The 13938-nt window shown below is 48.1% G+C and overlaps 1 protein-coding gene across 1 annotated transcript in view; it reads right to left on the reverse strand.

Moving 5' to 3' along the window:
- The window catches only part of LOC142291335 (plasma membrane calcium-transporting ATPase 4-like), a 306647-nt gene that overhangs the window by 102571 nt on the left and 190138 nt on the right, over nt 1-13938 (reverse strand). The window contains 4 exon segments of the mRNA XM_075335801.1: nt 418-453; nt 1627-1755; nt 1834-1959; nt 6080-6337. Of these exon segments, the coding sequence (XP_075191916.1) occupies nt 418-453; nt 1627-1755; nt 1834-1959; nt 6080-6337 (549 nt within the window).

Consider the following 13938-nt stretch of genomic DNA (forward strand, 5'->3'; position numbering starts at 1 on the left):
GGGGGTGCTAGAATTCCCCTCTATTTTTCCACCTTTAATTGGAAAACAAGAAAAAAGTTGCAGGTTACAAATGCAAGGTGCAACGGAAAGTGCATGTAATGAATACATTAGTTCATGTACTACTGTTCTTTGTTTTCCTACTTTTTCACTTGAATAAATTGCCATTTATACGAAGCACTATTTGATGACCAAGTGTCTAGAGATGCAGCACATATACTTAAATATCCAGACAGTCATTAAAAAAAAAAAATAAAAAAAAAAATAGAGACACTGAAAAATGCCGTAAAAATGAAACTCAGCTGTAAGCTTAGCAGGTCAGTACAGGTGAAGTTGCTCACATGAGGTGAACAGAAGTGAGAGATTGAGTGAGCTGCCCCTGTGAGAGGAAAGGAGATTGTGAAGAGATGAATTGGTTACCTTTGTTGCGATTTTCTGGAGGTCCTTGTTTTTTACCTGTTTAGATATAGAGAAAAAAAAAAAAAGAAAAAAGAAAAAGAAAAAACAAAAAACAAAAAGGAGGAGGGATTCTGGTCACTTTGACTGTATGAAAGAGGAGGATCATACCCCCCACTGCGATGGAAGAAATGGAATGACTAACCCACTCTTGGGAACTAAACGTGAGAGCAGCAGAAAGATGGTCAGACTCAGACTAAAGTGTAAAAAAGAAGCTCAGGGATAGTGGTAAAAGAGTACAGAATCAGTGAAAAAGCCTGCAGAGTAGTAGTATCCTTATAATATCTAATAGGAACAGGATGGAGAGATGTGAAGATTCTAATAAGTGGGAGAGATAAAGTGCTTGGACGATACGTAACAGACAAGACTGAAGCAAGAGTCATTTTGTTAGATGTTAGAGAAAGAAAAGGGAGAGGATGGGACAAAAGACAGGAAAAAAAAGAGAAAAAGATATGTTATTGTAGGGTAAAATGTTGGTAAGATGCTGGTGAAAGACATACAGCGATAAGTGCAAGATACAAATGATGGGCTAGGAGATTGAGTAAAAGAAAGACACCATGGTAAAAGAAGGAAACATGAAGAAGAAAGAATGACACGCAAAGATCAAAAATACTAAAGTCTAAAAGTATGGCAAATTTATTATTCAGAAGCAGAAAGGTATGTTCCAAAGTTGAACAAATGATCCAAAAATCACTCAGGTTTTAAAGTCCCAAAAGATAGCAGTCAATTTGCAAGAAAAAGTCGAGTAAAGTATAGAATTCAGACATACAGATCTTATTATGAAAGAAGGGCCAACAAAAACACACAACAATGTATAAAAACAAGAAAGTGTGAAACTGTTCCAGAACAATAGATGTTACTTTACAGTAAAATGATAAGCCATAGAAAACGAAAAGAAAGAAAATGTTAGGGAGAGACAGGTAAGGCGTCTGTGGACCATCTTTTTACAGAGTCTGTGAACAATACAAACTGATCACTAGGGGCGAGCGAGTCAGTGCCTGCAGATCTAAGGTAAGGTAGTCTGGGAATCACAGACACCTAAGTGACAAAGTCTCAAGTACTGCCTAGATCCCCATGCACAATACAAGTCTATTCTTAGGCCACAGTTACTGCCAACATTTCTCCACAGAATATTTGCCCACCATCTTACCCAACTTCCCGGCAGATAATTACCTTTCTTTGACTTTTTCTCTTCCTCTCCCCCTTCATTTGCTCCCAATAGAGTAAAAATGATGCCTGTCTGAGAATTAATGCCTACGGCTGTAACAACCATGCGTCCGGACCCTTCCATCACGTGAGTACCTACAGGGAGACAGACACGAGTATAAAGCCGGTTTATTTTGCGTGCGTGCAGCATTCCTACTTAGCACTCCTCCTTACCAGACAGGAGCATGGGATCCTTCTCGAGGGACTTTTTCACCTGATCACTTTCTCCTGTTAATGAGCTTTCATCAATTTTCAGATCATTACCCTGGATCAAGATACCATCAGCAGGTAGGAGATCCCCTGATAATATAAATAACACACCACACTATTAACATGATACACATAGATGGATAATGGTGATGAGCGAGCACTAAGAAGCTCAAGTGCTCACTACTCAAAATGAATAGTTTGGATGCTCAGATGGGCTCTACTCTAGTGCTGAGTATGATGGAAGTTAATGGAAAACTCGAGCATTATTCCAGAAGACTCTTCCAGAAAAATGCTTGAGTTTCCCATTGACTTTCAATATACTTGATACTATGGTTAAGCCCGTCCAAGGGTCCAACCTGCTCAATTTTGAGTACTGAGCACTCAAGCATCTTAGTGATCTCTCATCACTAATAGTAAATAAAAAAAAAATATATATATCTATATATATAATTGCCTTATTCTGTCTGTCTGTCATGCTCCAAAATTGTGTCCTTACGGTGACACAAAGCTGATTGGCCGCTGGGCTCGCCATGGCCCCGCCCCCCCCCCACGGATTGGCCTCTCGCCCCGGCTCTCTGCAGGCCCCGCCCCCTCACGCAATGCACGCTCGCTCTTGCCCAACTGACACGTAGCTCCGACTCCCAGGTGAGTACACACACACACATCAGATCACACTCACTCTCACACACACCTCACACATCACATCCACACACTCACAACATCCTGGGATATCACTTGCTTCTACACCGGCTCCGTCACGATCCCAGCAGCGCCAGACATAACCTTGCGATGCTGGGATCTTCACGGAGCCCGTGAACGCTGTTAACCATTATACACATCGGTGAGTACACACACACACACATCAGATCACACTCACTCTCACACACACCTCACACATCACATCCACACACTCACAACATCCTGGGATATCGCTTGCTTCTACACCGGCTCCGTCACGATCCCAGCAGCGCCAGACATAACCTTGCGATGCTGGGATCTTCACGGAGCCCGTGAACGCTGTTAACCATTATACACATCGGGTAACTAAGGTCCCTTGGTTACCCGATGTGTATCATAGTTAACAGTGTACACCGGCTCACACTCACTCTCACACACACCTCACACATACATCACATCGCATCCACACACTCACAGCATCCGGCGATATCGCTTGCATCTCGGCCTCGATACTGTGCTGTTGTGACCTTCCAGGACCTGTCGGAGGATCATATGGCCAGAAGCATGTGGTATCTCCGGATGTTGTGAGTATGAGCGCGTATGTGCAATATCGTCAATGTGTGTGTGCGTGAGTGTATGCGATCGGGTGTGTGTGGGTGTGTGTGGGTGTGTGTGAGTGTATGCGATCGGGTGTGTGAGTGTCGGCAGAGGAGCATGGCGTGCTGGAGGAGGCTGGGAGGAGAGAGGCTGATGCTGGGGACAGAGAGGCTGATGCTGGGGACAGAGAGGCTGATGCTGGGGACAGAGAGGCTGATGCTGGGGACAGAGAGGCTGATGCTGGGGACAGAGAGGCTGATGCTGGGGACAGAGAGGCTGATGCTGGCGCAGCATGGCGGATGGAGCACGTTTGGGAGTGCGCAGCATGGCGGATTGAGCACGTTTGGGAGTGCGCAGCATGGCGGATGGAGCACGTTTGGGAGTGCGCAGCATGGCGGATGGAGCACGTTTGGGAGTGCGCAGCATGGCGGATGGAGCACGTTTGGGAGTACGCAGCATGGCGGATGGAGCACGTTTGGGAGTGCGCAGCATGGCGGATGGAGCACGTTTGGGAGTGCGCAGCATGGCGGATGGAGCACGTTTGGGAGTGCGCAGCATGGCGGATGGAGCACGTTTGGGAGTGCGCAGCATGGCGGATGGAGCACGTTTGGGAGTGCGCAGCATGGCGGATGGAGCACGTTTGGGAGTGCGCAGCATGGCGGATGGAGCACGTTTGGGAGTGCGCAGCATGGCGGATGGAGCACGTTTGGGAGTGCGCAGCATGGCGGATGGAGCACGTTTGGGAGTGCGCAGCATGGCGGATGGAGCACGTTTGGGAGTGCGCAGCATGGCGGATGGAGCACGTTTGGGAGTGCGCAGCATGGCGGATGGAGCACGTTTGGGAGTGCGCAGCATGGCGGATGGAGCACGTTTGGGAGTGCGCAGCATGGCGGATGGAGCACGTTTGGGAGTGCGCAGCATGGCGGATGGAGCACGTTTGGGAGTGCGCAGCATGGCGGATGGAGCACGTTTGGGAGTGCGCAGCATGGCGGATGGAGCACGTTTGGGAGTGCGCAGCATGGCGGATGGAGCACGTTTGGGAGTGCGCAGCATGGGGGATGCAGCACGATGGGGAGTGCGGAGTATGGCGGATGGAGCATGTTTGGGAGTGCGCAGCATGGCGGATTGACCACGTTTGGGAGTGCGCAGCATGGCGGATGGAGCACGTTTGGGAGTGCGCAGCATAGGGGATGGAGCACGATGGGGAGTGCGCTGCATGGGGGATGGAGCACGATGGGGAGTGCGCTGCATGGGGGATGGAGCACGATGGGGAGTGCGGAGTATGGCGGATGGAGCACGTTTGGGAGTGTGCAGCATGGCGGATGGAGCACGTTTGGGAGTGCGCAGCATGGCGGATGGAGCACATTTGGGAGTGCGCAGCATGGGGGATGGAGTACGATGGGGAGTGCGCAGCATGGCGGATGGAGCACGTTTGGGAGTGTGCAGCATGGCGGATGGAGCACGTTTGGGAGTGCGCAGCATGGCGGATGGAGCACGTTTGGGAGTGCGCAGCATGGCGGATGGAGCACGTTTGGGAGTGCGCAGCATGGCGGATGGAGCACGTTTGGGAGTGTGCAGCATGGGGGATGCAGCACGATGGGGAGTGCGGAGTATGGCGGATGGACCACGTTTGGGAGTGCGCAGCATGGCGGATGGACCACGTTTGGGAGTGCGCAGCATGGGAGATGGAGCACGATGGGGGGTGCGCAGCATAGGGGATAGAGCACGATGGGGAGTGCGCTGCATGGGGGATGGAGCACGATGGGGAGTGCGGAGTATGGCGGATGGAGCACGTTTGGGAGTGCGCAGCATGGTGGATGGAGCACGTTTGGGAGTGCGCAGCATGGGAGATGGAGCACGATGGGGGGTGCGCAGCATAGGGGATAGAGCACGATGGGGAGTGCGCTGCATGGGGGATGGAGCACGATGGGGAGTGCGGAGTATGGCGGATGGAGCACGTTTGGGAGTGCGCAGCATGGTGGATGGAGCACGTTTGGGAGTGCGCAGCATGGCGGATGGAGCACGTTTGGGAGTGCGCAGCATGGGAGATGGAGCACGATGGGGAGTGCGCAGCGTGGCGGATGGAGCACGTTTGGAAGTGCGCAGCATGGGGGATGGAGCACGATGGGGAGTGCGCAGCATGGCGGATGGAGCACGTTTGGGAGTGCGCAGCATGGCGGATGGAGCACGTTTGGGAGTGCGCAGCATGGCGGATGGAGCACGTTTGGGAGTGCGCAGCATGGCGGATGGAGCACGTTTGGGAGTGCGCAGCATGGCGGATGGAGCACGATGGGGGGTGCGCAGCATAGGGGATGGAGCACGATGGGGAGTGCACACCTCCCCCCAACACACACACACACGCGCGCACTGCACAACACACCACACACACACACTGGGAACCACAAACAACTGCCCTACACAGACACCCACACACAGACAACGCTGCACACACAAATATACGCACATACCGCACAACACACACATTGCACAAAACATACCTCCCCCCAAAACACACCACACACACACACAAACCGCGCAACACACACACACAACGCTATAGACACACAGCGCTCCACAAACAACGCAACACACAAACAACACCTCTCTCACCCCCCGCCACACCCAGACAACACCCAGAACATGTACAGCGCCCTACACAAACACTTGGTAACTACACACATCAACATCTATATATATATCTATATATATCTATCTATCTATCTATCTATCTATCTATCTATCTATATATATATATATATATCTATATCTATATATCTATCTATCTATATATATATATATATATATATATATATATAAAAACAAAAATCATACATGAACTACACAATACGTAAATTCTAGAATACCCGATGCGTAGAATCAGGCCACCTTCTAGTATATATATATATATAAATCTTGGTAATGTGTCTATTTTTACCATATTTTATTTGTGCAATATCCCCAGCAACCAGCTCTGCCACAGGAATCTGGATGACTTGTCCTTTTCGGATAACCGTGAACTTTTGCTCCTGCTCAATTCGACTCTGAAGGCCACGGAACTGCTTCTCTTTGCTCCAATCATTGAATGCAGTTACCAAAACCACAATTATGACTGAGAACAAGATGGCCGCTCCCTCAATCCAACCGGCTTGTGCTTCTCCTTCATCCTCCACTCCACCTGCCGCTTCCGCACATGCTGTGAACAAAATAGTGGTGTTTTAGGAGACAAAATGTACATTGATTATTGTACAGGCAAATCAGATTTTGTACCATGTTTCTTGTTGCCAATTTAAAGAGGCTTTCCCACAAACAAAGTTCATTTTAATAAATAGATCTTAGAATAATAATAAAAGTTCCAAATTATTCTTTCTTTGAAGGAAAGCATTTCTTAAAAACAAGCAGGAAAATGTTTTACCTCACAGAAAGAATCAGCTATGATCTTGTGCTGTAATGTCTTTACACTCTTTTTTTTTTTTTTTCTCCCCTGCCGAGATGTTGTGTGATCAGACAATGTCCCTGTATGGTCAGAAATGACCATTACACAGTACACAGCACGGGCAGGGCACATTTACAGTGGAATGTAAAAGTTTGGGTACCCCTGGTCAACATTACTGTTATTGTGAATAGTTAAAGGGGTTATCCGGCTTAATTTGCTTTTTTTTTATTATTTCCCTATTGGGCTACATTGGGGCAGGTAAGTAGATAGAGACCACTTACCTGCCCTGCTGTCAGCCCCTCTCCCCCGGCTCAGAGTGGTCATGTGACCGCTCCTGCCGCGATTTTGCTGCTTCCGGTCATTTCATGTCTACATGGGCAGGGCCATGTTGACATGCAAATGTGGAAACAGCATGTCGCCTACCTGCTGGGCTGTACAGTGCGATGAGCCCCGCCCCCCTTCCCTGCACCCTCCCACACATTCCCCCGCACCTCCCCCTGCACTGGTGTGGGGGTCCGTGACCTGGCGGCGGGGCCTGGCGGCAGCTGCCATGGTGTCAGCTCCAGCACCAGGCCCCCTGCTCAGGATCACACATTCAAATATACCGGCATCACAGATCACCGATGCCAGTACATTTGAAAGTGCTGATGAGAAGCAGCGCAGCGCTGCTTCTCATCTTGCACGCTGTCTGATCTCTCTTCAGCACAGCGGTGACGTCACCACTGTGCTGATATGTCTAGAGCACAGACAGCGCGCGAACGTGCAGGAGCGGCGGGGACCGATGACGGGTGAGTATGTACTCCCTATGGGGTGGTGTGTGTGTGTGTGTGTTTGTGTATGCGGTGAACAGCCCGATGTGTGTGTATGCGGTGCAGAGCCTGATGTGGTGTGGGGTGCAGAGCCCGATGTGGTGTGGGGGTGCAGAGCCCGATGTGGGGCTGTTATTTGCAATGCTGTAGTGTAGAGCGCTGCCCTGTAGTGCCCTGCCCTGTAGTGCCCTGCCCTGTAGTGCCCTACCGTGCAGTGCGCTGCCGTGTAGTGTGCTGCCCTGTAGTGTCCTGCCCTGTAGTGTCCTGCCCTGTAGTGTCCTGTACTGTGCTTCCCTGTAGTGTCCTGTAATGTGCTGCCTTGTAGTGTCCTGTAATGTGCTCCCTTGTAGTGTCCTGTAATGTGCTGCCCTGTAGTGTCCTGTAATGTGCTGCCCTGTAGTGTCCTGTCCTGTAGTGTCCTGTAATGTGCTGCCCTGTAGTGTCCTGTAATGTGCTGCCCTGTAGTGATCTGTCCTGTAGTGTCCTGTAATGTGCTGCCTTGTAGTGTCCTGTAATGTGCTGACCTGTAGTGTCCTGTAATGTGCTGCCCTGTAGTGTCCTGTCCTGTAGTGTCCTGTAATGTGCTGCCCTGTAGTGTCCTGTAATGTGCTGCCCTGTAGTGTCCTGTAATGTGCTGCCCTGTAGTGTCCTGTCCTGTAGTGTCCTGTAATGTGCTGCCTTGTAGTGTCCTGTAATGTGCTGCCCTGTAGTGATCTGTCCTGTAGTGTCCTGTAATGTGCTGCCTTGTAGTGTCCTGTAATGTGCTGCCCTGTAGTGTCCTGTAATGTGCTGCCCTGTAGTGATCTGTCCTGTAGTGTCCTGTAATGTGCTGCCTTGTAGTGTCCTGTAATGTGCTGCCCTGTAGTGTCCTGTAATGTGCTGCCTTGTAGTGTCCTGTAATGTGCTGCCTTGTAGTGTCCTGTAATGTGCTGCCTTGTAGTGTCCTGTAATGTGCTGCCTTGTAGTGTCCTGTAATGTGCTGCCTTGTAGTGTCCTGTCCTGTAGTGTCCTGTAATGTGCTGCCCTGTAGTGTCCTGTCCTGTCGTGTCCTGTAATGTGCTGCCCTGTAGTGTCCTGTCCTGTCGTGTCCTGTAATGTGCTGCCCTGTAGTGTCCTGTCCTGTAATGTGCTGCCCTGTAGTGTCCTGTCCTGTAATGTGCTGCCCTGTAGTGTCCTGTAGTGTCCTGTCCTGTAATGTGCTGCCCTGTAGTGATCTGCCGTGTAGTGATGAGAGGTCAGTGCTGGGGCAGAATATACTGACAGGGAATGTGTGTGCAGGGGGCGGGCAGGGGGTGGGGCTGGACACTGAGGCCGGGCGGTGCAGCTGTGACTGAGGTTTTGCACAGGAAGTGGTCATGTTTGCTAGAGCTGAATGTAAACAAGAAGCTGCAGAGACTAAAGGGATAATTCAAGAGGAACAAAAGTTAGAAAACAAAAAATAACAATGTAGGCGTGATTAATATGACAATACAGCACAGATTAGCTTAAACTCAAACATTTTTGTTATGTCGGACAACCCCTTTAAGCAAGTGGAAAATGAAATGATCTCTAAAAGGCATAGTTAAAGTTGACACATTTCCTTTGTATTTTAGGCAAAAAAACAAACATTTTTAGCTTTTAAATCTGAATTACAAAAAGTAAATTGGGTCAATGCAAAAGTTTTGGCACCCTACATGGTTAGTACCTAGTACCACCCCCTTGGCAAGTATCATAGCTTATAAACTTTGTAGCCAGCCAAGAGTCTTTTAAAATGTCTACATGCCACTCTATATTATTATCTCAGCACGGAACATTGGTTTTTTTTTACATCACATCCAAACTGGAACTTATTTACATTCCAGGATCTACTGATTAAAGTTCAACTTTGTTGATGGGAAAACCCCTTTAAGGCCCGTTTCACACGTCAGTGAAAAACACTGACGTTTTTCACTGGCGTGTAAAACACGCACATGTCCCTGCGTGTGCCGTGAATCACGGCACACGTGGGTTGTCTAAGTGTAATCAGGGCTCCGTTCTCCGTGGCCCGTGATTGCACTTAGAAATCAACTCACCTGCGCCCGCTCCCGCTGTCCATGGTGCTGATCGCTCCCGCGACGCAGCATCCGGCCGGCGCTGACCCCCGCAGCAGCTGCTTCCGGGTCGGCTGTGTCGCGCATAATGAATATGCGCGACAGTAATCAGCCGGCTTAGAATCAGCAGGGAGGACGGGCTGCAGAGGACATCGCTGGACGCCGGGTGAGTTAAAATGTTTATTATTTTAAATGCACGTTTTTTTCTGGCACATGTTTCACGGACCACACCACTGCGTGGTCCGTGGAACATCAGTGATGCCAGAAAAAAATGGACATGTCTCCGTGCAGCAATCACGCACATGCGGGTACGGTGCACGGAGACACGTGCAGTGAAAAATCACTGACGTGTGAGCAGACCCATTCATTATAATGGGTCTGCGTATGTCAGTGATTCTGGTACGTTTAAAAAAAAGCACAAACGTCCCAGAATCACTGATGTGTGAAAGGGGCCTAAAGGTGTTGTCCGACAAACTCCAAAAATTTTTTAAGTTAATCTGTGCTGTATTGTCATATAAAACACCCCTACATATTTTTTTTTTATTTTCTATCTTTTGTTCCTCTTGAATTATCACTTTATTTTCTGCAGCTCTTTATTTATCTGCAGCTCAACCTAACATGGCATGCCTGACTGCCGAACTTAAATCACAGCTGGCACCACCCGGCCTCACTGTCCAGCCCCGCCCTCTGCCCGCCCCCTGCACACTCATTCCCCAGCATTCTGCCCCAGCACTGACCATTACTACATTATATGTGCAGTGATTGTTCTATCACAGATGGGATATCACTGCTCTGTATATCCAATCATTGGTAGTAAAGAGCAGTGATCCCCACATCCACTGCACATATAATGTAGTACTGTGCCCATCCCTGTCCCCATCCTGTAGTAATGTCCCATTTTTTTCTGTCCATCCTGTAGTAATGTCCTCTAGAGCTCCTCTTCTTGTAGCAGTGCTCTCTCCTGTAGAATTGCCCCCTAGTCTGCCAGTCTTCCCACACACAAAAAAAAACCCCAAAACATTATTCTCACCTGTCCTAGTTCCCTCGGTGCCCTGTGTCCTGCCTCTTGTGGCTGCAGCCCCCTCCTTGCTGATCGCTGTTGGTGCAGGGGCCATGCAGTCAGAGGACTGATTTCCAGGTGCTGTGCAGGAACGTGCTCTCTATGCAGCTTCACCAGTGATCAGCTGCTGACCTCTGATTGGCCGGCGGCTGATCATAGCGGTATACAGAGCTCGGCTCCGCAGAGCGCCCAGGAATCTGTCATCTGTTATAAAGTGCTGACTGCCCAGCCCCCTGCAGAGGCCGCTGACAGCGCTTAATGTCAGATGCAGATTCCAGGGCACTCTGCAGAGCCGAACTCTGTACACAGCTACTGCAATGATCCACTGCTGGCCTCTGATTGGCCGGCGGCTGATCATCGCTGTATACAGCGCTCCAATCTGCAGAGCGCCCTGGAATCAGTCATCTGATATACAGCGCTGACTGCACAGGCACCTGCACAGGCAGCGTTCAGCAAGGGGACACTGCCTGCACGTCGCCAGCAGCATCAGGGGCTGCATGCAGCGTACAGGCAGCGAGATCCCTGCACTATGGGATGTGTGGAGGGGGGCGGTGACTCCGGTACCATGTACCCGCCCAGCAGGGCGGCTACATGATGTCGGCTGGGATGCCCGTCGACAAGGCAGCATAAGCGCATGCCAAGTCGTCATGACATCACAGGAAACTGCAAAATCCCGGCAGGAGCGGTCACATGACCACTCTGAGCTGGGGGAGAGGGGGTGACAGAAGGCAGGTAGGTTGTCACTATCTACTTACCTGCCCCAATGTAGCCAAATAGTGTAATAACAAAAAAAGTCAAAATAAGCCGGATAACCCCTTTAAGCATTAGCCCACATAGTCACAGGGCTCAACATGGCATAACAATGTCAAGCGATCTCAGACATCAGTAATTCAGGACTGGGTCATTTCTCACTTCCGGACCAGGCACATTTTCATTTATTTTTATTTAAAGCTTTGAATGGCATTAAAAAATGTTCTCATGTGGCTATTCATTTCATTTGCATCTCAGTTTCATGATACACTACTTATTTTGTGGCGGATATTGTGGGAAAATGTAAAGTAAATTGTGAAATATCTGCATTCTTTCACCTTTATTTTTTTACGTTTTTTACGACCACTAAGAATTGTCAAAAAGATTTTAAATTGCATTGCCCTTCCCGTAGGAATTTTTAGATTCAATATATTACTCTTTTTTTTTTTTTTTAACTAATTTCACACACTGTGAAATTTACCATTAGGTCTTAAAAAATTTTTTTATTTTTTTTTAAAGGGTTGGTGGGGGTGCATTTTAACATAACACATTCTTTTTGTCAGCCAATCTACCAGTACCAGTTAAAAGGAGAAATTCTGCTGTGTGCATAACAGGAAAAATTGGGTCTCCTAGGACGCAGCAGCCCCTGCTTTTTCCTTAGTACGTAGTGTATACAATGATCATGAAGGCAAAGGTGGTAATAAACCATCTCTGCCTTCTTTAAAGGGAGCCCAGCTGCCTGCTCCGGCACAATTGTAAGCCAGCAGCTTACTTGGAATTTATGTTTAAGAATGTCAGTGCAGAGTAAGGTGCAGACCACTTGGATGGTTACAGCCTTTGGGTGGTCTAGAATATTACTGGCCATACCTTTTAAAAGGAAATAATCCCCTGAAATGCTTTCAGTTCCAAATGTACCACAAATACACTCAAACCCTCAGGTTTTTCATATTTTTCGCTGCTAAACAAAGCAGTACTTATGCTTGGAAGCAGCAAGGACAGAACTTCTCACAGGCGAAAAGATGATCAATTTTGCACATAACTTATGAAAAGCAAACAACCTTGTGGAACAATAGAGTAGATGGGTTTGAGTGGGTCTGAGCCACCCGGGCACCTCTTTTGTCACAACTACTATCGGACATTGGACTGACCAATCCAGCCCAGTAGTTCTCTTGGAATGTTTTTTTCCTCTCAACTCTTGGGAACATCCCCCACTTTACCTACTCTTTATTCCCACTTTATTCCCACTACTCTTTATTGCTATGTTTGTTGAAAGTTTTAGGCAAACTACTTTTTTTTTTTTTAGACTAAATGTGTCTAAATGCCATATATTAACTTCTAGTTTTCACACTTTTGTGTATTCAAAACATGTGATTTTGGTGTGCTTGTATTCACAGTCTTAGGGCCCAATTCATCAAAGCTTTTATGCCAGTGTTCTGACATAAAAAGCATTGAAAAGTTGAATACTAACTATTTGTGTTCGGATTATTCGCAACAAATCCCAAAGTATCATTCCAGTAATAGTCACGAATAATAAACCCTGCGCATGTCAATGGGGAACCCAAGCATTTTCCATGTTGCAAGGAAGGCTGGAATAGTACTCAGTAAGGGTATGTGCGCACTAGGCGTTTTTTTCACGCTGCGTTTTTATGTGCGTTTTTGTCTCAAAAAACGCACCCGCGGCTAAAAACGCGGCAAAAACGCATGCGTTTTTGCCGCAATTTGGTGCGTTTTTTGCTGCGTTTTTGCTCACTGCGTTTTTAATCAGTGCACAATGCCATTAAAGATTGTTGATGAAAAAAAAAAAAAAGGTCTGATGTCATTTCCTTCTTCAAAATGTTCATTGTATGCAGGAGAGCAGACAGCAGCTGCAGAACTACAAGGCTCAGCATCCTCCATCCAGGACTGTATGCAGTTTTTTGCCAAAAAAGAAAAAAAAAATGACATGGGCTTCGCCATATTTTTGTATGCTAGCCGGGTACAGCAGGCAGGTACGGGCTGCCCCCAACCCCCAGCTGCCTATTTGTACCCGGCTGGGAACCAAAAATATAGAGAAGCCCTTTTTTTTTTTAATTATTTCATGAATTTCATGAAATAATTAAAAAAAAAAAAAAAAAATGACGTGGGCTTCGCCTAATTTTTGAGTCCAGCCGGGTCCAACTAGGCAGCTGGGGATTGGAATCCACAGTGAAGGGTGCCCAAGCTTTCTGGGCACCCCCACTGCGAATTGCAGTCCGCAGCCACCCCAGAAAATGGCGCTTTCATAGAAGCGCCATCTTCTGGCGCTGTATCCAACTCTTCCAGCTGCCCTGAAGCCGGGTGGCTAGCTAGGTAATAATGGAGTTAGGGCTAGCTGTATATTATCAGCTAGCCCTAAGCCCGAAATTCATGGTGTCACGCCAATATTAGACATGGCCACCATGAATTTCTAGTAATGATAAAAAAAAAAAAAAACACAACAACACACAGAAAAATACTTTTATTAGAAATAAAACACAACACAATTAGTGACTCCATCTTTATTGAAATAAACCCCCCTCCGCAGTAATCCTGGGTTAGGGTCCCGCGCCGTCCAATCCGGATCCAATATCATCTGATCGGTTTGCTGGAAGGCAAAGCGATCAGATGATGTGTCAGGATCAAGTGCCTGAATCCCATCACACATCAGCTGATTGT

The sequence above is a fragment of the Anomaloglossus baeobatrachus genome, chromosome 2 (genome assembly GCF_048569485.1).
Source record: "Anomaloglossus baeobatrachus isolate aAnoBae1 chromosome 2, aAnoBae1.hap1, whole genome shotgun sequence".
Lineage (NCBI taxonomy): Eukaryota > Metazoa > Chordata > Amphibia > Anura > Aromobatidae > Anomaloglossus > Anomaloglossus baeobatrachus.